The sequence below is a fragment of the Blennius ocellaris genome, assembly GCF_963422515.1.
Source record: "Blennius ocellaris genome assembly, chromosome: 5".
NCBI lineage: Eukaryota > Metazoa > Chordata > Actinopteri > Blenniiformes > Blenniidae > Blennius > Blennius ocellaris.
The window spans coordinates 1,634,338-1,659,302 of NC_137654.1; the positions used below are offsets into that span (position 1 = coordinate 1,634,338).

At 49.2% G+C, this 24,965-nt stretch overlaps 1 protein-coding gene across 1 annotated transcript; it reads right to left on the reverse strand.

Moving 5' to 3' along the window:
- Window positions 1-2,157: 2,157 nt before the first annotated feature.
- sephs3 (selenophosphate synthetase 3) lies at window positions 2,158-12,157 on the reverse strand. The gene is made up of 8 exons (XM_080496078.1): window positions 11,777-12,157; window positions 11,004-11,107; window positions 8,061-8,168; window positions 7,833-7,987; window positions 7,425-7,515; window positions 4,228-4,327; window positions 3,937-4,149; window positions 2,158-2,946 (listed from the first exon to the last, which is right to left on the reverse strand). The coding sequence occupies exons 1-8, from the start codon at window positions 12,054-12,056 to the stop codon at window positions 2,708-2,710; spliced, it is 1,290 nt and encodes a 429-aa protein (XP_080352204.1). The 5' UTR covers window positions 12,057-12,157; the 3' UTR covers window positions 2,158-2,707.
- Window positions 12,158-24,965: the final 12,808 nt, after the last annotated feature.

Consider the following 24,965-nt stretch of genomic DNA (forward strand, 5'->3'; position numbering starts at 1 on the left):
GTCCAGTGTTCCACCATCAGGAGAACCTGGTGGAGGGTATAGAGCTGATCCAGTGTTCCACCACCAGGAGAACCTGGTGGAGGGTATAGAGCTGGTCCAGTGTTCCACCATCAGGAGAACCTGGTGGAGGGTCTAGAGCTGGTCCAGTGTTCCACCATCAGGAGAACCTGGTGGAGGGTATAGAGCTGGTCCAGTGTTCCACCACCAGGAGAACCTGGTGGAGGGTATAGAGCTGGTCCAGTGTTCCACCATCAGGAGAACCTTGTGGAGGGTATAGAGCTGGTCCAGTGTTCCACCACCAGGAGAACCTGGTGGAGGGTATAGAGCTGGTCCAGTGTTCCACCACCAGGAGAACCTGGTGGAGGGTATAGAGCTGGTCCAGTGTTCCACCATCAGGAGAACCTGGTGGAGGGTATAGAGCTGGTCCAGTGTTCCACCATCAGGAGAACCTGGTGGAGGGTATAGAGCTGGTCCAGTGTTCCACGACCAGGACGAAAACCGCATTGTTCCTCTTGGATCCGAGGTTCGACTAACGGCCGGACCCTCCTCTCCAGTACCCTGGAATAGACTTTCCCGGGGAGGCTGAGGAGTGTGATCCCTCTGTAGTTGGAACACACCCTCCGATCCCCCTTCTTAAAGAGAGGGACCACCTCCCCGGTCTGCCAGTCCAGAGGTACTGTCCCCGCCCGCCACGCGATGTTGCAGAGACGAGTCAGCCATGACAGTCCCTGCACATCCAGAGACTTAAGGAACTCTGGGCGAATCTCATCCACTCCCGGTGCCTTGCCACCAAGGAGCTTCACAACAACCTCGGTGACTTCAGCTTGGTAATGGACGAGTCCACCTCTGAGAACCCAGCCTCTGCTTCCTCAATGGAAGACGTGGTGGCGGGATTGAGGAGGTCCTCGAAGTATTCCTTCCACCGCCCAACAATGTCCCCAGTTGAGGTCATCTACCCTTTAAATAGTGTTAGTGAAAAACTGCTTCCTTCTTCAGCTTGACGGCATCCCTTACTTCCGGTGTCCACCACCGGGTTCGGGGATTGCCGCCACGACAGGCGCCAGAGACCCTGCGGCCACAGCTCTGAGCAGCAGCTTTGACAATGGAAGTGGAGAACATGGTCCACTCGGACTCAATGTCTCCAACCTCCCTCGGGATCTGTGAGAAGCTCTCCCGGAGGTGGGAGTTGAAGGCTGCGCGGACGGAGGGCTCGGCCAGGTGTTCCCAGCAGACCCTCACAACACGTTTGGGCCTGCCGAGTCTCTCCGGCCTCCTCCCAGTCCAGCGCATCCAACTCACCACCAGGTGGTGATCAGTTGACAGCTCTGCCCCTCTCTTTACCCGAGTGTCCAAGACACGCAGCCAGAGATCAGATGACACGACCACAAAGTCTATCATTGACCTCCGGCCTAGGGTGTCCTGGTGCCACGTGCACTTATGGACACCCCTGTGCTCCAACATGGTGTTCGTTATCGTCAAACTGTGACTGGCACAGAAGTCCAATAACAGAACACCACTCGGGTTCAGATCGGGGAGGCCGTTCCTCCCAATCGCCCCCTTCCAAGTCTCGCTGTCATTGCCCACGTGGGCGTTGAAGGCGGGCAACTCCAGAGAAGTGGAGTATCCAGCCCCTGTCGAGGAGCTGGGTTCCAGAGTCCAAGCTGTGAGTGGAGGTGAGCCCGACTATATCTAGACCAGGATGGCCCACCCCTGGTCTAGACGGTATCTCTCAACCTCCCCCACAAGCTCAGGCTCCTTCCCCCCAGTAGTCCTTCAGTAAGACTGAATAAAGAACAATAAAATAATTTTCACTTTTTGTGTTTTCTCCTTTGTATTGTGGCTTTATGGAGTACTTTATATTTCACTTCAATTGTACCGTGAGCACTTCAGAGCTCAAGTAGTATATTTATAGACATTCCTCTGGGTGTTCATCTGTTTGATCCAGCATTTGTTTTCTTTCCCCTCGTCCTGTTCAGCAGCTTGGGAGACAATATGATGTGATTGAGTCTTCTAATATCAGAACAGTCTTTGCTCTTGCAACAGGAAGAGACCAAGAGTCTTAGCTTGAAAGAACAAAAGCAGAGAATAATAAAAATCAGCAGCAAATCTCATTGAAGAGTGTGTCTCAACTTGCACAACATCAAACAGTGCGTCATACCAAGTTATTCATGTTTTATTGATTGTGAAAAGCAAGAAATCTACAAACACATACAGCTTGTGACCTCCAATCCTCCAGGTCCGACCCCCTGATCCAAAGGCAAACATCTGCACGGCCCAGCCCCACTGGGTTCGGGGTTTAATGGGCAGCGCTTCATAAGTAAGGACAGGTGGAAGGACTGGGCATGAGGACGGAGGAGGCTGTACCGGGTCACATGCTGGAGGCCAGCCAGCCCGGCCAGAGGGAAGCTGCTCAAGCCTTCCCTCCGAGCGCTGTGGGGGGGGGGGGGGGCAACACCAGCCAGTAGACACACAACCCTGACACAACGGAAGAACTGGAAATCAAACCAGTCACACAAGATTTAAACATGAATCAATCTCACCGCCCCACACACACACACACACACACACACACACACACACACACACACACACACACACACACACACACACACACACACACACACACACACACACACACACACACACACACACACACACACACACACACACACACACACACACACACACACACACACACACACACACACTATGACAGATGAGAGTTGGGGTCAGAGTGGTCCTGATTGGCCGCCTGGCTCCCTCGGGGCAGGACCTCGATGATGCGTGGCTTGTCGATGATGCGGGCGTGGCGCTCTCCTTTCTCCACGATGCCGATGATCCAGGCCCCGCCCGGCACGCCCTGCCCTCCGGCGCCAGCGCTTTGACTCTTCATCTCGGAGCAGAACTTGGCGGCCTGCTCCCGGGGCAGACACACCAGCAACCCGCCTGCAGGAGGAGAGGCTCGTTCAGTCAACACTACCGGCAGCACCCTCCCCCGACAAGTGTTGACAAACCTTTAGCCAACAACACAATACTGGCATTTCCTGTCATTGATTCATTTAGTAGTTTAGTGAAAATTACAAAGATACACTCGTCCTGAGCTTCACGTCAAAACTTCTCCCTTTGTAGTCCCACAGTACTGTTAAAAACCAGTGTTTAAAGTCGGCACTATATTTGTGTCAAACACTTAACAATCCTTCCAGATGTGTATTAAAGACCTTCTGAGTCGCCCCACTTCAGTTTGGCCCAGTGGTCTGCAGAAGAGTCTGGTTCCAAGAGGGTCTCAGTAACTTCAGCCCGTTTCCACTCAACACAAACAGTGTGGGAATGGACCGGTACAGATGGTCCGGCACGGTCCGGTACAGACCGGTACGATCCGGTACAGACCGGTACGATCCGGTACAGTCCAGTCCCGCACGGTTCAGGTTTCCACTGCAAGAATTTGTGATTTTCCGGAAACAACCGCTCCAAAGGCCGTCACCCCCCCTCCGTCAGGGTACCAGGACCATGGAACAGGTCTGAGTTTGAGGAGCTGACTGGCCAGTGATTTACTACACCCTCAATATGTTAATGTGTCAGCTGGATGAATCCTCGGATGAGATGCAAAGCCCCGAGCCCCGCCCCCCCCTGCCTCACCTCCACTCCTTCATGACCAACATGAAAGTTGAGCAGCAAACAAAAGAAAAAAAACAACCAGAGCAAAGCTGAGCACTGACATCACAACTTCACACCCTCCAGCTGTCAGAGTGTAGCAGGGTTGGTGTGGCTCCCAGTGGGTTGTGTTCAGTGGGAAGTGGCTCCAAATGGCCCTGAGAGTGCTGCAGGCTGCCGACGCCTGCTCTATACACACTGACAAATAGTGTTGCTACAATAGCGCCTCCATATTTGATGTTGTGGATTTACTTGACATGGACGAGTAGCAGTAGGTTTTCGTACCAGAAGTCTCTGCTGAGGTACCCTGAACCAGATTGAACATGTTCCCACAGGCTTTGCTGATGGCCGTCATCTTGGCAATGATGGGCAGGTTGTGAATCACGAAGGAAACCTCGTTCTGCTGCTGTGCTGCCAGATTGTTGGCGTGTCCCAACAAGCCGAAGCCCGTCACGTCGGTGGCCGCGTGGGCCTGGAACTTGTGCATGAGGCCGGCCGCTGGACATGGAACAGGACAGGACAGAGTCAGAGAGAGACATCAGTCATCTGACCCTCACATCAATGGAGACCGCGTACCTGCACGGTTCAGCGTTGCCATGGAGAACATGGCTTCCTGATAGCCCTCTTTCACTTCCTCTTTGGTGACGACCAGCTTGATCTTGTTCCACCTTTCAGGCTGAAGAGACAGAGACACTGGTGAGACGGGACAGCAGCGACATCTCATCACAGACATGGAGACAAACATGCAACAAGGTTCCTTGTTAGAACCGACTCACTAATGGATCAGTGAACCTCTGCTTCATCTCCTGACAAAACCATCCATTACAGTTTACATGGCAGAACTTTGTCATTGGGATGTTTGGTGGTTAAATTGGTTTATTTATGATTGGCTCTTGTGTTCAGTAGGGCTGCCACAAACCATTATTTTGATAGTCAGCGATTAGTTTTTCAATTAGTCGACTAATCATATCATACGTACATTTAATGTAAAACATACATCTTATGCACCAGCATGAAGTTGCTCTTATTGAACCATCATTCATTTTCAGCTTGAAGTGTTGAAGGTATATGCCAACTAAAAATAAAGAATTAAAGGTGTACAGGAGGATTTTCAGGAATTTTAGGAAAGAACCTCCCTCTCCACCGTTTGAAAAAAATGTGCATGCGCAACGCTGTACCTGCTCCCGAGACGGAACGCCTACTAAAACGTGCACGAGCCCAGTTCTCCTCGTGCACGCTCTGTTTACAAGTCACAAGTCGCCATCGCTCACATAAGCTCACTTTACAAGAAGATTTGCACCAGAGGGGGTGAAACTGTGTAAAAATGTGGGAGAATAATGCGTGGGGTCGGCCAGCGGCATGATGAGAACCGTGTGGAGTGAGCTGCAGGGACGAGCACGTACGACGGCCTTACGTCATATATCACCACAATGATTGACAATTAGGAGGACCAGTTATTTTGATGATCCACCCGGAAGAAGAAAATCTTCTACTATACCTTTAAGAGAGTTCATTAATACTTTAATGAAATATGCTTGTAGCAGCAAACCCTTGTTTAACTGTGTAGAATAAAGTGCAAACAGCTGAGCAAAATAAGGAAAAGGCACTTGCCTAAACAACACAAAAATAAATACTTCAGGTTGGTTTTTTAGGGGTATATTTCTCCTTAATGTGTCTTTGACATCAAACATAGCAACAATGAGGTAGGAACCTGTAAATAAGGACTTATTAAAGTTTTGGTCTCAGTGCCCACAACTGAATTCAACTTTACTACTCTGACTCTATAGAATCCCAAACTGCACAAGACTCTTGTTCATAGCCAGGAAAGTGAGCATTTCTACATGTGTTGGAGAAAGACTTGTTCTCTCCTGAGAGCAGATGTTCCCTGCTGCAGAGGAAATGCACTCCGATGGGCTGCAGGACTGGTGGTACTTTTTAGCACTGAAACATCACGTTAGCAAGCAGCGTTACCACATTTCCTATTCAAACACGTCACTGTAAAGTGACAGAAAAAGCATGAAATGTGTTGTCAAATCGTCATCGCTAACGTTAACGTTTACAGCTATATGAGGAAGTAGTAAGTTAGCTCTCTGTTTCCGCTAATATTAGCAGCTAATTAGCCAGTTAGCTTGGCGTGATGACGGTCCCTCTTGCTCGTGGTCAGAAGCCATAACGTGCTTCCTTTTCAGGTGCTCGTGCTTCACGTTGTGCTGACGTGGAAGGCAAGTTCTGTCTAGCCGATATCGCATTGTACGCTTTTCTCTTTCGTTTTCTTAAAACGCGTCCACACTTTGAGCTCCGTTGCCGCCGGCAGCCATGACGTCTGAGCCCGTCTGGTAGAACTCCGGTGACATCACGGCCGACCCTGATTACCACGACTGCATGTGTGTCAAGGACAGAAAGGCAGACGCAGCAGTTGAAGGTGCCACTGCTGCAGTTTGAGAGAAAAGCAAAGATGAAAAAAATAATAAATAAAAACGACGCGTCAACTCTTAAATTAGCTGTCGACTAATTAATCGTGACTCGTCGGCTAATCGTGGCAGCCCTAAGGAAAGACGATCCTCAGGGGGGCCCCGCTGCCACTGCAGCTCCCATGCAGACCACCACCACGAGGGTCAGACCTTCCCCTGATCCAGAGACCAGCACCCAGAGTCTGATCTCCCATCAAGCAGGAAAACCAACCGGTTCCTCCAGGACGGACCAGGGAAACGACGCCTCACAGAACTTCTTTGAGTTTTCCTCAACCAGCAGGAAAACCATCACAGACCTGAGCAACCAGCTCCTCAGTCTGAACAAAAGGAACAACCAGGAGCTGCAAAGAAGGACTCCTGAAACATCAACTTCATCTTCTTCTCCTCAGCCTGCAGAACCAGCAACCACAGTTAGCAGGAGGTGCTAACTACAGGAGAAGACGCCAGCTTCCCTCCAGCAGGACAACAACTGAACTCCTTCAAGGAAGTGGGAACAACAACTGGGCTTTACCTGAGATTAGTTATCAACTTGTAAACCAACGTTAGCTCTGCCACAGACACAGGGTCTGCATGCTAATCTTTGCTTTACTAACTAGTTAACTCACAATCCTACACATATCACATCAAAGACAACATCACACAGTAAAATGCAGCAACTGTCCCACCATTTGCTGCATAAACACAAACACAACATACTAAAATAAATATAAAATGTAAAAGAAAAACAAACAATAGTACATGACGTGGCCCTCAGAAGCAGCTGCAACACAAAGACGCTCCTCCACTGTCATGGAGGGAAGGCAGCACTTCACCTTTTTTTTTTTTTTATTCTATCCAGAAAGAACTTCCTTCCGAAGTGTAGTTTACTTTAAATGACCTTTCTGTTATTAAGTTAGAGCAGTCTCTCCCCTCTCTCTGTATCTTCCTGCTGACAGAGGAACGTTCCGTCATCTCAAGCAGGAATAAACTCTAATCACTCCACAGCACGAATCCTCTGATTGTTATTGGTTTCTTTTATAGCACTTTATTAATGCCCAAGGCGAAATTCATACTGAATGGACCCATCGGTTGCAGCCACACAGGCTGGGGGAAACTGAGGGTCTTGCTCAGGGACCCCCAGTGTGGGAGGAAACACACAGGGAGGACATGCAAACTCCACACAGAAAGGAAGCCCCGACCTTGCTGCTGTGAGGCGACAGCACCAACCACTCTGCCACCCTAAACTGCCTCCAGGGTGTGTAAACAGGTTTGTGTGTCAACAAGCCGACGGCAGTCTGCAGACCACGTGATGCGGCGTCTCACCTGGTCCAGCCACTGGTGAGCGTTGACGGCCACCTGAGTCCCCAGAGGCTTGGTGAGAACCAGAACGTCACCCGGCACGGCGCCATCGGGCCTGAGAGGGAAACCAGCAGCAAGTCTTCATTAACAACAACACTGCCCTCTTGACCCCCCCCCCCCCCATTTCTAATGTGATTTAACTGATGAAAAACAAGGTTTGAATAAAAACAGCATATTTACATCTACAGTTGATAGTTTTGTATTATTCTATAATATTTACTTTGAGAAATAAATGAGTGTTGTGTTAAAGTGGAGACAGATCTTAAAGCCTGTCAGTCACTGTCCTTTGTCTTCAGTTCTCATTTCACCAGTGTCTTGACACTTTGGTCTCAGCCTTGCTTCTTCCTCAGCTGAAGCGTGACTCTGACTCACATGATGAACTCGTTGGGCTGGCAGACCACTGAGGCGACCCCCCCCACAATGATCCAGGGGTTGATGACGGTCTGGCCGCCCGTCACTGAGGTCCCGCCCTCCTCGGCGGCGTCACGAAAGCCTCGGATCATCAGAGGCATCACCAGCTCGCGGTCCTGTTCCACACACACTCTTTAGGACACAACATGAAATCAAGGGGGGGGGTCTACTCACGGCTGAGCGTCCAACCTTGTCGTTCATCTTCTGGCTGACGCTGAGCAGCATCAGCATGTTGTCGCACTCCGTGATTCCCATGGCGTAAAGGTCGCTGAGGACATTCGCACATGCTATCCTCCCCTGAGACAAACACACACATTTCATTTCATCTTTTTGCTTCGTTGGACGGGACAGAGCAGATCAACGTGCAGCGATCTCAGGAATGTTCACCAGGCCACTGTCTCCAAGCCAGATTCAGCACAAGTCTACCGTCCATCTGAAGTCCCACACCCACTCAGACAGGACGCTTCTAATCACAGCAGGTGGCCTTCCAATCGCCAGACTGAGTGCTTGATCTTCATCTCACCCCGTCCACAAGAAAACAAGAACTTTCTCCCAGCTGAGGGAGGGACTGAGGTGTGCTGCCTCACCTCTCTACCCAGACCAGAGGAGCCAGTCCCCCAGGAGGTGGGGGGGACTGAGGTGTGCTGCCTCACCTCTCTACCCAGACCAGAGGAGCCAGACCCCCAGGAGGTGGGGGGGGGACTGAGGTGTGCTGCCTCACCTCTCTACCCAGACCAGAGGAGCCAGACCCCCAGGAGGTGGGGGGGGGACTGAGGTGTGCTGCCTCACCTCTCTACCCAGACCAGAGGAGCCAGACCCCCAGGAGGTGGGGGGGGGGGGGGGGGGGGGGGGGGGACTGACTGAGAGAAGCAGTTTGTCTCTGTGAGTTTTGATTTATTTAAATAAAAGAGTGCTGTGTCTGGAAAGCGCTGACTCGCGCCTCTGTGGGTGAAGCTGCTCTACTGCCCCCCCTGACTACTACTGACTTGTTTTGTCTCTTGGACTATACGTTGACCAGCAAAGCCCACCCAGGACCACCTGTCCCACCAGACAGTACAGTTCTAATGTCGGGGTTGTGAAGGACGCAGAGACAACGAGCGGTGGAATGGTGGCTGTAGTCCCAAAGGTCTTGGAAAGAGCAGTGGACCACTTCACCTCAGACTTGGAGCAGCATCAGTTCAATCAAGATCTAGAAAAATGCACTCCACTCAAATACCTTTATGAATCTTAGTCTTAATGGACTTGACCTCTGCGTTCGAGAGTTTGGACCACAATATACTGATTGACAGACACATCTGAGCTGGGGGTTCCAGGTCTGTCCTTCAGTGGTTTTCCTCACATATGAAAAGGTACATCTTTCAACGTTGCCATTACTATATAGACCAATGTACCCAACCTGTCCTGTGGAGGCCAAGGCTCTGTCCTGTGGAGGCCAAGGCTCTGTCCTGTGGAGGCCAAGGCTCTGTCCTGTGGAGGCCAAGGCTGTGTCCTGTGGAGGCCAAGGCTCTGTCCTGTGGACTCCAAGGCTCTGTCCTGTGGACTCCAAGGCTCTGTCCTGTGGAGGCCAAGGCTCTGTCCTGTGGAGACCAAGGCTCTGTCCTGTGGACTCCAAGGCTCTGTCCTGTGGAGGCCAAGGCTCTGTCCTGTGGAGACCAAGGCTCTGTCCTGTGGACTCCAAGGCTCTGTCCTGTGGAGACCAAGGCTCTGTCCTGTGGAGGCCAAGGCTCTGTCCTGTGGAGGCCAAGGCTCTGTCCTGTGGAGGCCAAGGCTCTGTCCTGTGGAGACCAAGGCTCTGTCCTGTGGAGACCAAGGCTCTGTCCTGTGGAGGCCAAGGCTCTGTCCTGTGGACTCCAAGGCTCTGTCCTGTGGAGACCAAGGCTCTGTCCTGTGGAGGCCAAGGCTCTGTCCTGTGGAGGCCAAGGCTCTGTCCTGTGGACTCCAAGGCTCTGTCCTGTGGAGACCAAGGCTCTGTCCTGTGGAGGCCAAGGCTCTGTCCTGTGGACTCCAAGGCTCTGTCCTGTGGACTCCAAGGCTCTGTCCTGTGGACTCCAAGGCTCTGTCCTGTGGAGACCAAGGCTCTGTCCTGTGGAGGCCAAGGCTCTGTCCTGTGGACTCCAAGGCTCTGTCCTGTGGAGACCAAGGCTCTGTCCTGTGGAGGCCAAGGCTCTGTCCTGTGGAGACCAAGGCTCTGTCCTCGGGCCTGTTTTGTGTGCGTTGGACCTTTTAGTCTTGGCTATCTCACTGGTGATTTTAAAAATGTGCCAACCACTTATACATTGACGATATTCAGTTGTACTGTTCCTTCAATGTCTCAGTTTCATGTCTGATGTTTTTGGAACGCATGACCTGCATTAAAACGGGCTCTCTTCAAATTACCTCCATATAGATCAACTTCACTTACTACAATATCTAATGTCTGAAAATTTTATTTTAAAAATAATTAATTTAACATTTCTGGTGAGGAATAAATCAGGACGTTCCCACATTTTCCCTAAAATGTCTCAACTCACACACAAGTGGGGCTGGGCAATACGGCTCACAATTCATATCGATTTTTTATCAAAGTGGCAATTAAAAACTCTTGCTGATCTAAAATGATGTAAAGACTTGGTACAGGTGGAGCAACTCAAGCAGGTGCTTCCAGTTTGGACGGCTGCTCCAGTTCAGGTGGACAATTTACATTGAAAACCCTTAATGTTGCCAGGGCCTGGAAGTTGCAATTTAGATTTCCATTTACTTTTCATGACTGTGCAACAACTGATGGTCACCCACCATCATGTAGGGGTCACCCACCATCATGTAGGGGTCATGGGCTCATGTAGGGGTCACCCACCATCATGTAGGGGTCACCCACCATCATGTAGGGGTCATGGGCTCATGTAGGGGTCACCCACCATCATGTAGGGGTCACTCACCATCATGTAGGGGTCACCCACCATCATGTAGGGGTCATGGGCTCATGTAGGGGTCACCCACCATCATGTAGGGGTCATGGGCTCATGTAGGGGTCACCCACCATCATGTAGGGGTCACCCACCATCATGTAGGGGTCACTCACCATCATGTAGGGGTCACCCACCATCATGTAGGGGTCACCCACCATCATGTAGGGGTCATGTAGGGGTCACTCACCATCATGTAGGGGTCATCCACCAGGGGGTAGAAGAAGTCTGTGGTCTGGACCAGGGACAGTCCTCCATGTCTCAGAGGGATCACGCAGCAATCCATCCCTACACCTGCACACACCTTGTCTCAATTACTTCCTTGCACTTGAACTTTTCTGGACACAATTAGACGTCCGTGTTGGTCTCAGGCCAATATGAAGTTCTGGTTGTTGTTATTGACTCTGAAACTTCATAATTGCCTTGGTTTTGGTTGTATTTTATTTGTAGGTTGAGATTTTTCAGAAGTTAAAATGCAGCTGTGAACAATGCAGTTTAAAAACTAATTAATTGCCGATAAATCAGCTGAAACGTCACTTCCATGGTGTAAACATGATGCACTCAGCAGCAGAATGGACCATTTGAACATGGACCAGAACGTTGTCCTCCAGTCAGACAGCGGGACCTGGCTGTTGGTCTCCGGCCGCGGGAACAAGCTGCAGCTCGGCTCGGGACTTCCTGACTAATGATTAGCTTAACTTCACCTTCACGTCACAATGTGCTGAATCATGTCTGCTAATTAAACTCAACTTGTCTCCCCTGACAGACAGACGCTATTTCTTCTATCTGTCAGCAGTGCAGCTGGACAATGACTAGTTACATCACTTCCACAATTACCTCAAATAAACCCGTTTCACTCGATGAACAGTTCAAAACTGGGGAATGAGTTAATGCTAACAGCTAACTGACGCTCTGGAGCGTGTGGAAGCTAACTGCTAAAGGCTACATTTCCCGGATCCTCACCGAGCCGCGGGCCAGCCGGCTGCTGTTGACCGAACTCCGGATGCTGGTCCCCGGACTTCTCCGTCCCGTCGGCCCGGTCCGTCTCCAGTCCCGTCAGGAGTTTGAGCAGAGCCTCCTGCGGGACCTTGCAGCCTCATCCCTTCAGATCGGAGTAGGCTGTGAGGCGGAATCCGCGCTCCAATCCGTGCTCCTCGGGTTTAAAAGGTTTGTATCCCGGGGGGAGGCAGCCCCCGGGTCCCGGAGCCTCCACCACGGGAGGTGGGGAAGTCGAGCCCGACATGTCTGCCGGTCGAGAGCACTTCAACTGCACAATGTCGCCGCGGCGCTCACGCCTGTGTTCCGGACTTACTGGTTCCCGTGTCAACTGATGACTGGCGCTGGTGTTCCGGACTTACTGGTTCCCGTGTCAACTGATGACTGGCGCTGGTGTTCCGGACTTACTGGTTCCCGTGTCAACTGATGACTAGCGCTGGTGTTACGGAATTACTAGTTACCATGTTAACTGATGGCTACTGACGATTACGGAAGAGGATTAGGGCCACTGTGGAAAAAAACCCTGAGTTCTGAATTTTTTTCTCAAAATTCTGACTTTAAATTCAGAATTCTGACTTTATTCTCAGAATTTTGACTTTAAACTCAGAATTCTGAGAATAAAGTCAGAATTCTGAGTTTAAAGTAGTCAGAAGTATGGGAGCCTGTAGGGAACCAACTTCAGTGGGCTGCCAGTCTTTAAGGCCTGCAGGAGAAGAGGATGGGTGATGGGTGAAGGAGACATAATAATATAGAAGATATCCAGGAGGTGCATGAAAAAATGCATCTGGGGAATAAATAAAGAACAAAGGTTCAGTGAAAAAAATCACTATTAGCATACATTTGTTTATAATTATGAATTTTATTATTTAGTTTTTCCTAGATTTTTTTAATTTGAGCATTTCTTACTCCTTCATATAACAACATGGCAAATCAGGCCTCAGTATAGACCGGCGATAGTTAAGTGACCTATTTCACATTGATAAATGTACTGTGCTCTTTCTACGCAGGAAGAACTTGACGAAGTGGTCAACTCATGGAATTCACACAGAACAAGACCAAGACGAAGTGGTGACACGGCATCGGGCCGCCAGTGGTGATGGATTCATTCCCACAGTTGCACAGAGCTGAGGATAGACGTAAAGCTGTTTCCATGGAAGAGGTCACTGCGTGTATGGACGAGGTCACTGCGTGTAGGGACGAGGTCACTGCGTGTGTGGACGAGGTCACTGCGTTTATGGACGAGGTCACTGAGTGTGTGGACGAGGTCACTGCGTGTAGGGACGAGGTCACTGCGTGTGTGGACGAGGTCACTGCGTGTGTGGACGAGGTCACTGCGTGTGTGGACGAGGTCACTGCGTGTGTGGACGAGGTCACTGCGTGTAGGGACGAGGTCACTGCGTGTATGGACGAGGTCACTGCGTGTGTGGACGAGGTCACTGCGTGTAGGGACGAGGTCACTGCGTGTATGGACGAGGTCACTGCGTGTGTGGACGAGGTCACTGCGTGTAGGGACGAGGTCACTGCGTGTATGGACGAGGTCACTGCGTGTGTGGACGAGGTCACTGCGTGTGTGGACGAGGTCACTGCGTGTATGGACGAGGTCACTGCGTGTGTGGACGAGGTCACTGCGTGTAGGGACGAGGTCACTGCGTGTATGGACGAGGTCACTGCGTGTGTGGACGAGGTCACTGCGTGTAGGGACGAGGTCACTGTGTGTATGGACGAGGTCACTGCGTGTGTGGACGAGGTCACTGCGTGTATGGACGAGGTCACTGCGTGTGTGGACGAGGTCACTGCGTGTAGGGACGAGGTCACTGCGTGTGTGGACGAGGTCACTGCGTGTAGGGACGAGGTCACTGCGTGTATGGATGAGGTCACTGCGTGTGTGGACGAGGTCACTGCGTGTGTGGACGAGGTCACTGCGTGTATGGACGAGGTCACTGCGTGTATGGACGAGGTCACTGCCAAAGGCCACTTTCCATGTGATGGACTGGTTTTGAACTGTGTGGTCTCCTGATGCAGGACAATGGGTGGGACGCTCCCACAGGTCCACTTGTTGCAGCTGATTTCTTCATCATGTTAAGAGAGAAAATGCTGCAAATAAGCTGCAAGCTTATGTGGCAAATATTGGCATAATGATTTTCTTCCATGCTTCAGCATGACATTTACATAGAGTGAAGGTGACTTTAACCAGCTCCCAGTGTGCATCCCTCACTAAGCTGGTTACGCTGGTCTTCGTCATTCTGTCCACCAGCTCTGGACTCTTGAGTGGCGCCGCTAGCTGCTGCTAAAATGTAAAATAAGGGTGCTAATGGATGATCTATTTAGTCTTTTAGCCTGCAACAATGGTGATACTAATATATACAGTGTTTATTAAAACATGTTATATTTCAGTTATATTGTCATCGAACCATGTTGCATTTGAAGAACACATTTTATATTGGGAAAGCTGAATGTTGTGTAGCAATTAATGTGATAATGCATATGAAGTGTTTTAAACAAGATTCTACCTAAAATACGCCACAAATGAAGTAAAAAGTACAATATCTTGTATGGAAATTGAAATATGTTCTTCGGCAGTGAAATTATTTCCATAAACTGTGTAAACACAATAATTGTTTTATTGTCAAGTATATATATAAATAAAGGCCCTTAATATTCCATGTTTCTTAAATATATATTCTCAGGTTTAATATTTCACTTAACAGTGAAATGTGTTCACTAATAGTGTGGTGGCTTGTTCGCTACTGGCAGTATGAAAACATGATGTAGAGCAGGATCACTATGGCAACAACACATCACCAGTAGGTCAAACTAGCCTGTCTCACTCCGGTCTAACCAGATCACCTTCCCTATTCGTGGTGAACAATCCAACGCTGGTGAATTCTGCTTCACAATGACAGGAAGAGTCACATCCAAGGATCGAACAGCGACGTGGCTATGAACGCCTGGCGCCACGAGCCACTTCTCCCTGTGGTCACTTCTCCCTGTGGTACCTTCTCCCTGTGGTACCTTCTCCCTGTGGTCACTTCTCCCTGTGGTCACTTCTCCCTGTGGTACCTTCTCCCTGTGGTCACTTCTCCCTGTGGTCACTTCTCCCTGTGGTCACTTCTCCCTGTGGTACCTTCTCCCTGTGGTACCTTCTCCCTGTGGTACCTTCTCCCTGTGGTACCTTCTCCCTGTGGCCACTTCTCCCTGTGGTCACTTCTCCCTGTGGTACCTTCTCCCTGTGGTACCTTCTCCCTGTGGTCACTTCTCCCTGTGGTCACTTCTCCCTGTGGTACCTTCTCCCTGTGGTACCTTCTCCCTGTGGTACCTTCTCCCTGTGGTACCTTCTCCCTGTGGTACCTTCTCCCTGTGGTCACTTCTCCCTGTGGTCACTTCTCCCTGTGGTACCTTCTCCCTGTGGTCACTTCTCCCTGTGGTCACTTCTCCCTGTGGTCACTTCTCCCTGTGGTACCTTCTCCCTGTGGTCACTTCTCCCTGTGGTACCTTCTCCCTGTGGTCACTTCTCCCTGTGGTACCTTCTCCCTGTGGTCACTTCTCCCTGTGGTACCTTCTCCCTGTGGTCACTTCTCCCTGTGGTACCTTCTCCCTGTGGTACCTTCTCCCTGTGGTCACTTCTCCCTGTGGTACCTTCTCCCTGTGGTCACTTCTCCCTGTGGTACCTTCTCCCTGTGGTACCTTCTCCCTGTGGTAACTTCTCCCTGTGGTCACTTCTCCCTGTGGTCACTTCTCCCTGTGGTAACTTCTCCCTGTGGTACCTTCTCCCTGTGGTCACTTCTCCCTGTGGTCACTTCTCCCCGTGGTCACTTCTCCCTGTGGTACCTTCTCCCTGTGGTACCTTCTCCCTGTGGTCACTTCTCCCTGTGGTCACTTCTCCCTGTGGTACCTTCTCCCTGTGGTCACTTCTCCCTGTGGTACCTTCTCCCTGTGGTCACTTCTCCCTGTGGTACCTTCTCCCTGTGGTACCTTCTCCCTGTGGTACCTTCTCCCTGTGGTCACTTCTCCCTGTGGTCACTTCTCCCTGTGGTACCTTCTCCCTGTGGTCACTTCTCCCTGTGGTACCTTCTCCCTGTGGTCACTTCTCCCTGTGGTCACTTCTCCCTGTGGTACCTTCTCCCTGTGGTAACTTCTCCCTGTGGTACCTTCTCCCTGTGGTCACTTCTCCCTGTGGTCACTTCTCCCTGTGGTACCTTCTCCCTGTGGTCACTTCTCCCTGTGGTCACTTCTCCCTGTGGTACCTTCTCCCTGTGGTCACTTCTCCCTGTGGTACCTTCTCCCTGTGGTACCTTCTCCCTGTGGTCACTTCTCCCTGTGGTCACTTCTCCCTGTGGTCACTTCTCCCTGTGGTACCTTCTCCCTGTGGTCACTTCTCCCTGTGGTCACTTCTCCCTGTGGTCACTTCTCCCTGTGGTACCTTCTCCCTGTGGTCACTTCTCCCTGTGGTACCTTCTCCCTGTGGTACCTTCTCCCTGTGGTCACTTCTCCCTGTGGTCACTTCTCCCTGTGGTACCTTCTCCCTGTGGTACCTTCTCCCTGTGGTCACTTCTCCCTGTGGTCACTTCTCCCTGTGGTCACTTCTCCCTGTGGTCACTTCTCCCTGTGGTACCTTCTCCCTGTGGTCACTTCTCCCTGTGGTACCTTCTCCCTGTGGTACCTTCTCCCTGTGGTCACTTCTCCCTGTGGTACCTTCTCCCTGTGGTCACTTCTCCCTGTGGTCACTTCTCCCTGTGGTACCTTCTCCCTGTGGTCACTTCTCCCTGTGGTACCTTCTCCCTGTGGTCACTTCTCCCTGTGGTACCTTCTCCCTGTGGTCACTTCTCCCTGTGGTCACTTCTCCCTGTGGTACCTTCTCCCTGTGGTCACTTCTCCCTGTGGTACCTTCTCCCTGTGGTCACTTCTCCCTGTGGTCACTTCTCCCTGTGGTACCTTCTCCCTGTGGTCACTTCTCCCTGTGGTACCTTCTCCCTGTGGTCACTTCTCCCTGTGGTACCTTCTCCCTGTGGTACCTTCTCCCTGTGGTACCTTCTCCCTGTGGTCACTTCTCCCTGTGGTACCTTCTCCCTGTGGTCACTTCTCCCTGTGGTACCTTCTCCCTGTGGTACCTTCTCCCTGTGGTCACTTCTCCCTGTGGTCACTTCTCCCTGTGGTCACTTCTCCCTGTGGTACCTTCTCCCTGTGGTCACTTCTCCCTGTGGTACCTTCTCCCTGTGGTCACTTCTCCCTGTGGTACCTTCTCCCTGTGGTCACTTCTCCCTGTGGTACCTTCTCCCTGTGGTCACTTCTCCCTGTGGTACCTTCTCCCTGTGGTCACTTCTCCCTGTGGTACCTTCTCCCTGTGGTACCTTCTCCCTGTGGTCACTTCTCTGACACGTCCTGCTTAGAACCCAGAAAGTCAGAAGGATCGTGATAAATGCATTTATCATCAAAAATGACAAAGCTTTGTTATCCAAAAAACAACAACAACTATAGTAGAACAAGTAGCAATTTATGCACAATCTAACTTTGTGACAAACAATGACATGGTTAAATCGCAACCATATGAGCAATAACAATCAACAAAAACCATCAATTGATGCAATGCCATCAGGCTTTAGCTTGTCATAGCATCCATGTGCCAAAGTGCATCTGGTCCTCTGCAAGTGTCCTGACGTCTCCTCAGGCGCCGCGCTCTTCTCACTTCTACACCTTGTGGACCGACCAGTTTGATGATGCGTCTAATGGCGTCTTGTGACACAACAGATCCTCGCTGAACTGCACCAAGGTGTAACCAGCGATAAGCCTGCATTCGTCCATTGGTCGGGACTTCATGTTGGACAAAAGCAAACACTTCCTCCAAGTCAGACTTCTTCCTCCTGAACAGACCAAGTCTTGTACAAACTCTCTTTAAAGTGCTGATGCTTGTCACGGTCTGCTTGTAATGTGCTCAAATTGCAAGTATTTCCTTGTTACTGAAACAAAGCCTGAAGTACAGTTTGATAAGATCCTCCAAATCAGGCACTGCAGGCATTTTTGTGCAAAGCAAACATGAAGGGATCATCACGCTGAGAAGAATCTCCCACAGGAATTGAAGACAGCAATTCGGTCACTGTAGGAAGGGATGTGATTGGCCAGAGTTGCATCATCCATGAGTCGATCTGCACAGAGGAGGAAATGAAATATGAGATCATGCATTTTTTTTCAATGTGAACATGCATAAATGTGGAAGTGATTGCTTAGTTGTTGCTTTTTTTTGTTTGTTTTTTAAGAATTATTTGTACATAGCATGTAGTGGACAGCCTATCACAAACAGAGTTTATGTGTACAACAACACATGTACAGTATTTACACAATCTACTTTTCTAAAAGTTGCAGTGACATTAACACAGTTGTGTGAGACGGGACGCCACAGACAGCACTGACTCAATGAAAAGAACCAATGGCTGGTGAAGTCAGTGTCACTGACTTCACCTGTCAGTGTCACTAACTTCACATGTCAGTGTCACTGACTTCACATGTCAGTGTCACTGACTCCACATGTCAATGTCACTAACTTCACATGTCAGTGTCACTGACTTCACCTGTCAGTGTCACTGACTTCACATGTCAGTAACACTAACTTCACCTGTCAGTGTCACTAACTTCACCTGTCAGTGTCACTAACTTCACCTGTCAGTGTCATTGACTTCACATGTCAGTGTCACTGACTTCACCTGTCAGTGTCACTGACTTCACATGTCAGTAACACTAACTTCACCTGTCAGTGTCACTAACTTCACCTGTCAGTGTCACTGACTTCACCTGTCAGTGTCACTGACTTCACCTGTCAGTAACACTAACGTCACCTGTCAGTGTCACTAACTTCACCTGTCAGTAACACTAACGTCACCTGTCAGTGTCACTAACTTCACCTGTCAGTAACACTAACTTCACCTGTCAGTAACACTAACTTCACCTGTCAATGTCACTAACTTCACCTGTCAGTAACACTAACTTCACCTGTCAGTGTCACTGACTTCACCTGTCAGTGTCACTGACTTCACCTGTCAGTGTCACTAACTTCACCTGTCAGTAACACTAACGTCACCTGTCAGTGTCACTGACTTCACCTGTCAGTGTCACTAACTTCACCTGTCAGTGTCACTGACTTCACCTGTCAGTAACACTAACTTCACATGTCAGTGTCACTGACTTCACCTGTCAGTGTCACTAACTTCACCTGTCAGTGTCACTAACTTCACCTGTCAGTGTCACTGACTTCACCTGTCAGTAACACTAACTTCACATGTCAGTGTCACTAACTTCACCTGTCAGTGTCACTGACTTCACCTATCAGTGTCACTGACTTCACCTGTCAGTAACACTAACGTCACCTGTCAGTGTCACTAACTTCACCTGTCAGTAACACTAACTTCACCTGTCAGTAACACTAACGTCACCTGTCAGTGTCACTAACTTCACCTGTCAGTGTCACTGACTTCACCTGTCAGTAACACTAACGTCACCTGTCAGTGTCACTAACTTCACCTGTCAGTGTCACTGACTTCACCTGTCAGTAACACTAACGTCACCTGTCAGTGTCACTAACTTCACCTGTCAGTAACACTAATGTCACCTGTCAGTGTCACTAACTTCACCTGTCAGTAACACTAACTTCACCTGTCAGTAACACTAACTTCACCTGTCAGTAACACTAACGTCACCTGTCAGTGTCACTAACTTCACCTGTCAGTGTCACTGACTTCACCTGTCAGTAACACTAACGTCACCTGTCAGTGTCACTAACTTCACATGTCAGTAACACTAACTTCACCTGTCAGTAACACTAACGTCACCTGTCAGTGTCACTAACTTCACCTGTCAGTGTCACTGACTTCACCTGTCAGTAACACTAACGTCACCTGTCAGTGTCACTAACTTCACCTGTCAGTAACACTAATGTCACCTGTCAGTGTCACTAACTTCACCTGTCAGTAACACTAACTTCACCTGTCAGTAACACTAACTTCACCTGTCAGTAACACTAACGTCACCTGTCAGTGTCACTAACTTCACCTGTCAGTGTCACTGACTTCACCTGTCAGTAACACTAACGTCACCTGTCAGTGTCACTAACTTCACATGTCAGTAACACTAACTTCACCTGTCAGTAACACTAACTTCACCTGTCAGTAACACTAACTTCACCTGTCAGTAACACTAACGTCACCTGTCAGTGTCACTAACTTCACCTGTCAGTTTCACTGACTTCACCTGTCAGTAACACTAACGTCACCTGTCAGTGTCACTAACTTCACATGTCAGTGTCACTAACTTCACCTGTCAGTAACACTAACTTCACCTGTCAGTAACACTAACTTCACCTGTCAATGTCACTAACTTCACCTGTCAGTAACACTAACTTCACCTGTCAGTGTCACTGACTTCACCTGTCAGTAACACTAACTTCACCTGTCAGTGTCACTGACTTCACCTGTCAGTGTCACTAACTTCACCTGTCAGTAACACTAACGTCACCTGTCAGTGTCACTGACTTCACCTGTCAGTGTCACTAACTTCACCTGTCAGTGTCACTGACTTCACCTGTCAGTAACACTAACTTCACATGTCAGTGTCACTGACTTCACCTGTCAGTAACACTAACTTCACATGTCAGTGTCACTAACTTCACCTGTCAGTAACACTAACTTCACCTGTCAGTGTCACTAACTTCACCTGTCAGTGTCACTGACTTCACCTATCAGTAACACTAACTTCACCTGTCAGTAACACTAACTTCACCTGTCAGTGTCACTGACTTCACCTGTCAGTAACATTAACTTCACCTGTCAGTGTCACTGACTTCACCTGTCAGTGTCACTAACTTCACCTGTCAGTAACACTAACGTCACCTGTCAGTGTCACTGACTTCACCTGTCAGTGTCACTAACTTCACCTGTCAGTGTCACTGACTTCACCTGTCAGTAACACTAACTTCACATGTCAGTGTCACTGACTTCACCTGTCAGTAACACTAACTTCACATGTCAGTGTCACTAACTTCACCTGTCAGTAACACTAACTTCACCTGTCAGTGTCACTAACTTCACCTGTCAGTGTCACTGACTTCACCTATCAGTAACACTAACTTCACCTGTCAGTAACACTAACTTCACCTGTCAGTAACACTAACTTCACATGTCAGTAACACTAACTTCACATGTCAGTGTCACTAACTTCACCTGTCAGTAACACTAACTTCACATGTCAGTGTCACTGACTTCACATGTCAGTGTCACTGACTTCACATGTCAGTAACACTAACTTCACCTGTCAGTGTCACTGACTTCACCTGTCAGTAACACTAACGTCACATGTCAGTGTCACTAACTTCACCTGTCAGTAACACTAACTTCACATGTCAGTGTCACTGACTTCACATGTCAGTGTCACTGACTTCACATGTCAGTAACACTAACTTCACCTGTCAGTGTCACTGACTTCACCTGTCAGTAACACTAACGTCACCTGTCAGTGTCACTAACTTCACCTGTCAGTAACACTAACTTCACCTGTCAGTGTCACTAACTTCACCTGTCAGTGTCACTGACTTCACCTGTCAGTAACACTAACGTCACCTGTCAGTGTCACTGACTTCACCTGTCAGTGTCACTAACTTCACCTGTCAGTGTCACTGACTTCACCTGTCAGTAACACTAACTTCACCTGTCAGTAACACTAACTTCACCTGTCAGTAACACTAACTTCACATGTCAGTAACACTAACGTCACCTGTCAGTGTCACTGACTTCACCTGTCAGTAACACTAACGTCACCTGTCAGTAACACTAACTTCACCTGTCAGTAACACTAACTTCACATGTCAGTAACACTAACGTCACCTGTCAGTGTCACTGACTTCACATGTCAGTAACACTAACGTCACCTGTCAGTGTCACTGACTTCACCTGTCAGTGTCACTGACTTCACCTGTCAGTAACACTAACTTCACCTGTCAGTGTCACTGACTTCACATGTCTGTCAGTAACACTAACTTCACATGTCAGTAACACTAACTTCACCTGTCAGTAACACTAACTTCACCTGTCAGTAACACTAACTTCACATGTCAGTGTCACTAACTTCACCTGTCAGTGTCACTGACTTCACCTGTCAGTAACACTAACTTCACCTGTCAGTAACACTAACTTCACATGTCAGTGTCACTAACTTCACCTGTCAGTGTCACTGACTTCACCTGTCAGTAACACTAACTTCACATGTCAGTGTCACTAACTTCACCTGTCAGTAACACTAACTTCACCTGTCAGTGTCACTGACTTCACATGTCAGTAACACTAACGTCACCTGTCAGTGTCACTGACTTCACATGTCAGTAACACTAACGTCACCTGTCAGTGTCACTGACTTCACCTGTCAGTGTCACTGACTTCACCTGTCAGTAACACTAACTTCACCTGTCAGTAACACTACCTTCACATGTCAGTGTCACTAACTTCACCTGTCAGTGTCACTGACTTCACCTGTCAGTGTGACTGACTTCACCTGTCAGTAACACTAACTTCACCTGTCAGTAACACTAACTTCACCTGTCAGTGTCACTAACTTCACCTGTCAGTAACACTAACTTCACATGTCAGTAACACTAACTTCACCTGTCAGTGTCACTGACTTCACATGTCAGTAACACTAACTTCACCTGTCAGTAACACTAACTTCACATGTCAGTAACACTAACTTCACCTGTCAGTAACACTAACTTCACCTGTCAGTAACACTAACTTCACATGTCAGTAACACTAACTTCACCTGTCAGTGTCACTGACTTCACATGTCAGTAACACTAACTTCACATGTCAGTAACACTAACTTCACCTGTCAGTAACACTAACTTCACATGTCAGTGTCACTAACTTCACCTGTCAGTGTCACTGACTTCACCTGTCAGTAACACTAACTTCACCTGTCAGTAACACTGACTTCACATGTCAGTGTCACTAACTTCACCTGTCAGTGTCACTGACTTCACCTGTCAGTGTCACTGACTTCACCTGTCAGTAACACTAACTTCACATGTCAGTGTCACTAACTTCACCTGTCAGTAACACTAACTTCACCTGTCAGTGTCACTGACGTCACATGTCAGTAACACTAACGTCACCTGTCAGTGTCACTGACTTCACCTGTCAGTAACACTAACTTCACCTGTCAGTAACACTACCTTCACATGTCAGTGTCACTAACTTCACCTGTCAGTGTCACTGACTTCACCTGTCAGTGTCACTGACTTCACCTGTCAGTAACACTAACTTCACCTGTCAGTAACACTAACTTCACATGTCAGTAACACTAACGTCACCTGTCAGTGTCACTGACTTCACATGTCAGTAACACTAACGTCACCTGTCAGTGTCACTGACTTCACCTGTCAGTGTCACTAACTTCACATGTCAGTGTCACTAACTTCACCTGTCAGTGTCACTGACTTCACCTGTCAGTAACACTGACTTCACATGTCAGTAACACTAACGTCACCTGTCAGTGTCACTAACTTCACCTGTCAGTAACACTAACTTCACATGTCAGTAACACTAACTTCACCTGTCAGTGTCACTTACTTCACATGTCAGTAACACTAACGTCACCTGTCAGTGTCACTGACTTCACATGTCAGTAACACTAACGTCACCTGTCAGTGTCACTGACTTCACCTGTCAGTAACACTAACTTCACCTGTCAGTGTCACTGACTTCACCTGTCAGTAACACTAACTTCACATGTCAGTAACACTAACTTCACCTGTCAGTGTCACTGACTTCACATGTCAGTAACACTAACTTCACCTGTCAGTGTCACTGACTTCACATGTCAGTAACACTAACGTCACCTGTCAGTGTCACTGACTTCACCTGTCAGTAACACTAACTTCACCTGTCAGTGTCACTGACTTCACCTGTCAGTAACACTAACTTCACATGTCAGTAACACTAACTTCACCTGTCAGTAACACTAACTTCACATGTCAGTGTCACTGACTTCACATGTCAGTAACACTAACGTCACATGTCAGTAACACTAACGTCACCTGTCAGTGTCACTGACTTCACATGTCAGTAACACTAACGTCACCTGTCAGTGTCACACCCCATTGCTGCTGCTGAGGTTGGGGGAAAAGCCTTGATTCAAAGAAAAATAGAAAAACAGCCCCCTCCCCCCCCCTTAAAAAACGAACTAAACATTATAAGTTGTAATACTACTGTTCTCCTAATTCAGGTGTAAAAATTGGCGCTGTCATAACTTTTTACTGACAGTAGGTGTCGCCCAACCAGGAAGTGAAACTCCACACACACACTGACTGTCACATTATTGATAAGATAAAATGACACTTTCAGCAATAATCCTCCTGCCCAGACACTAGAGGGCGCTATCACTGCCCAGACACTAGAGGGCGCTATCACTGCCCAGACACTAGAGGGCGCTATCACTGCCCAGACACTAGAGGGCGCTAACACTGCCCAGACACTAGAGGGCGCTATCACTGCCCAGACACTAGAGGGCGCTAACACTGCCCAGACACTAGAGGGTGCTATCACTGCCCAGACACTAGAGGGCGCTAACGCTGCCCAGACACTAGAGGGTGCTAACACTGCCCAGACACTAGAGGGTGCTAACACTGCCCAGACACTAGAGGGCGCTATCACTGCCCAGACACTAGAGGGCGCTATCACTGCCCAGACACTAGAGGGCGCTAACACTGCCCAGACACTAGAGGGTGCTATCACTGCCCAGACACTAGAGGGCGCTAACGCTGCCCAGACACTAGAGGGTGCTAACACTGCCCAGACACTAGAGGGTGCTAACACTGCCCAGACACTAGAGGGCGCTAACACTGCCCAGACACTAGAGGGCGCTATCACTGCCCAGACACTAGAGGGTGCTATCACTGCCCAGACACTAGAGGGCGCTAACACTGCCCAGACACTAGAGGGTGCTATCACTGCCCAGACACTAGAGGGCGCTATCACTGCCCAGACACTAGAGGGCGCTATCACTGCCCAGACACTAGAGGGCGCTAACACTGCCCAGACACTAGAGGGCGCTATCACTGCCCAGACACTAGAGGGCGCTAACACTGCCCAGACACTAGAGGGTGCTATCACTGCCCAGACACTAG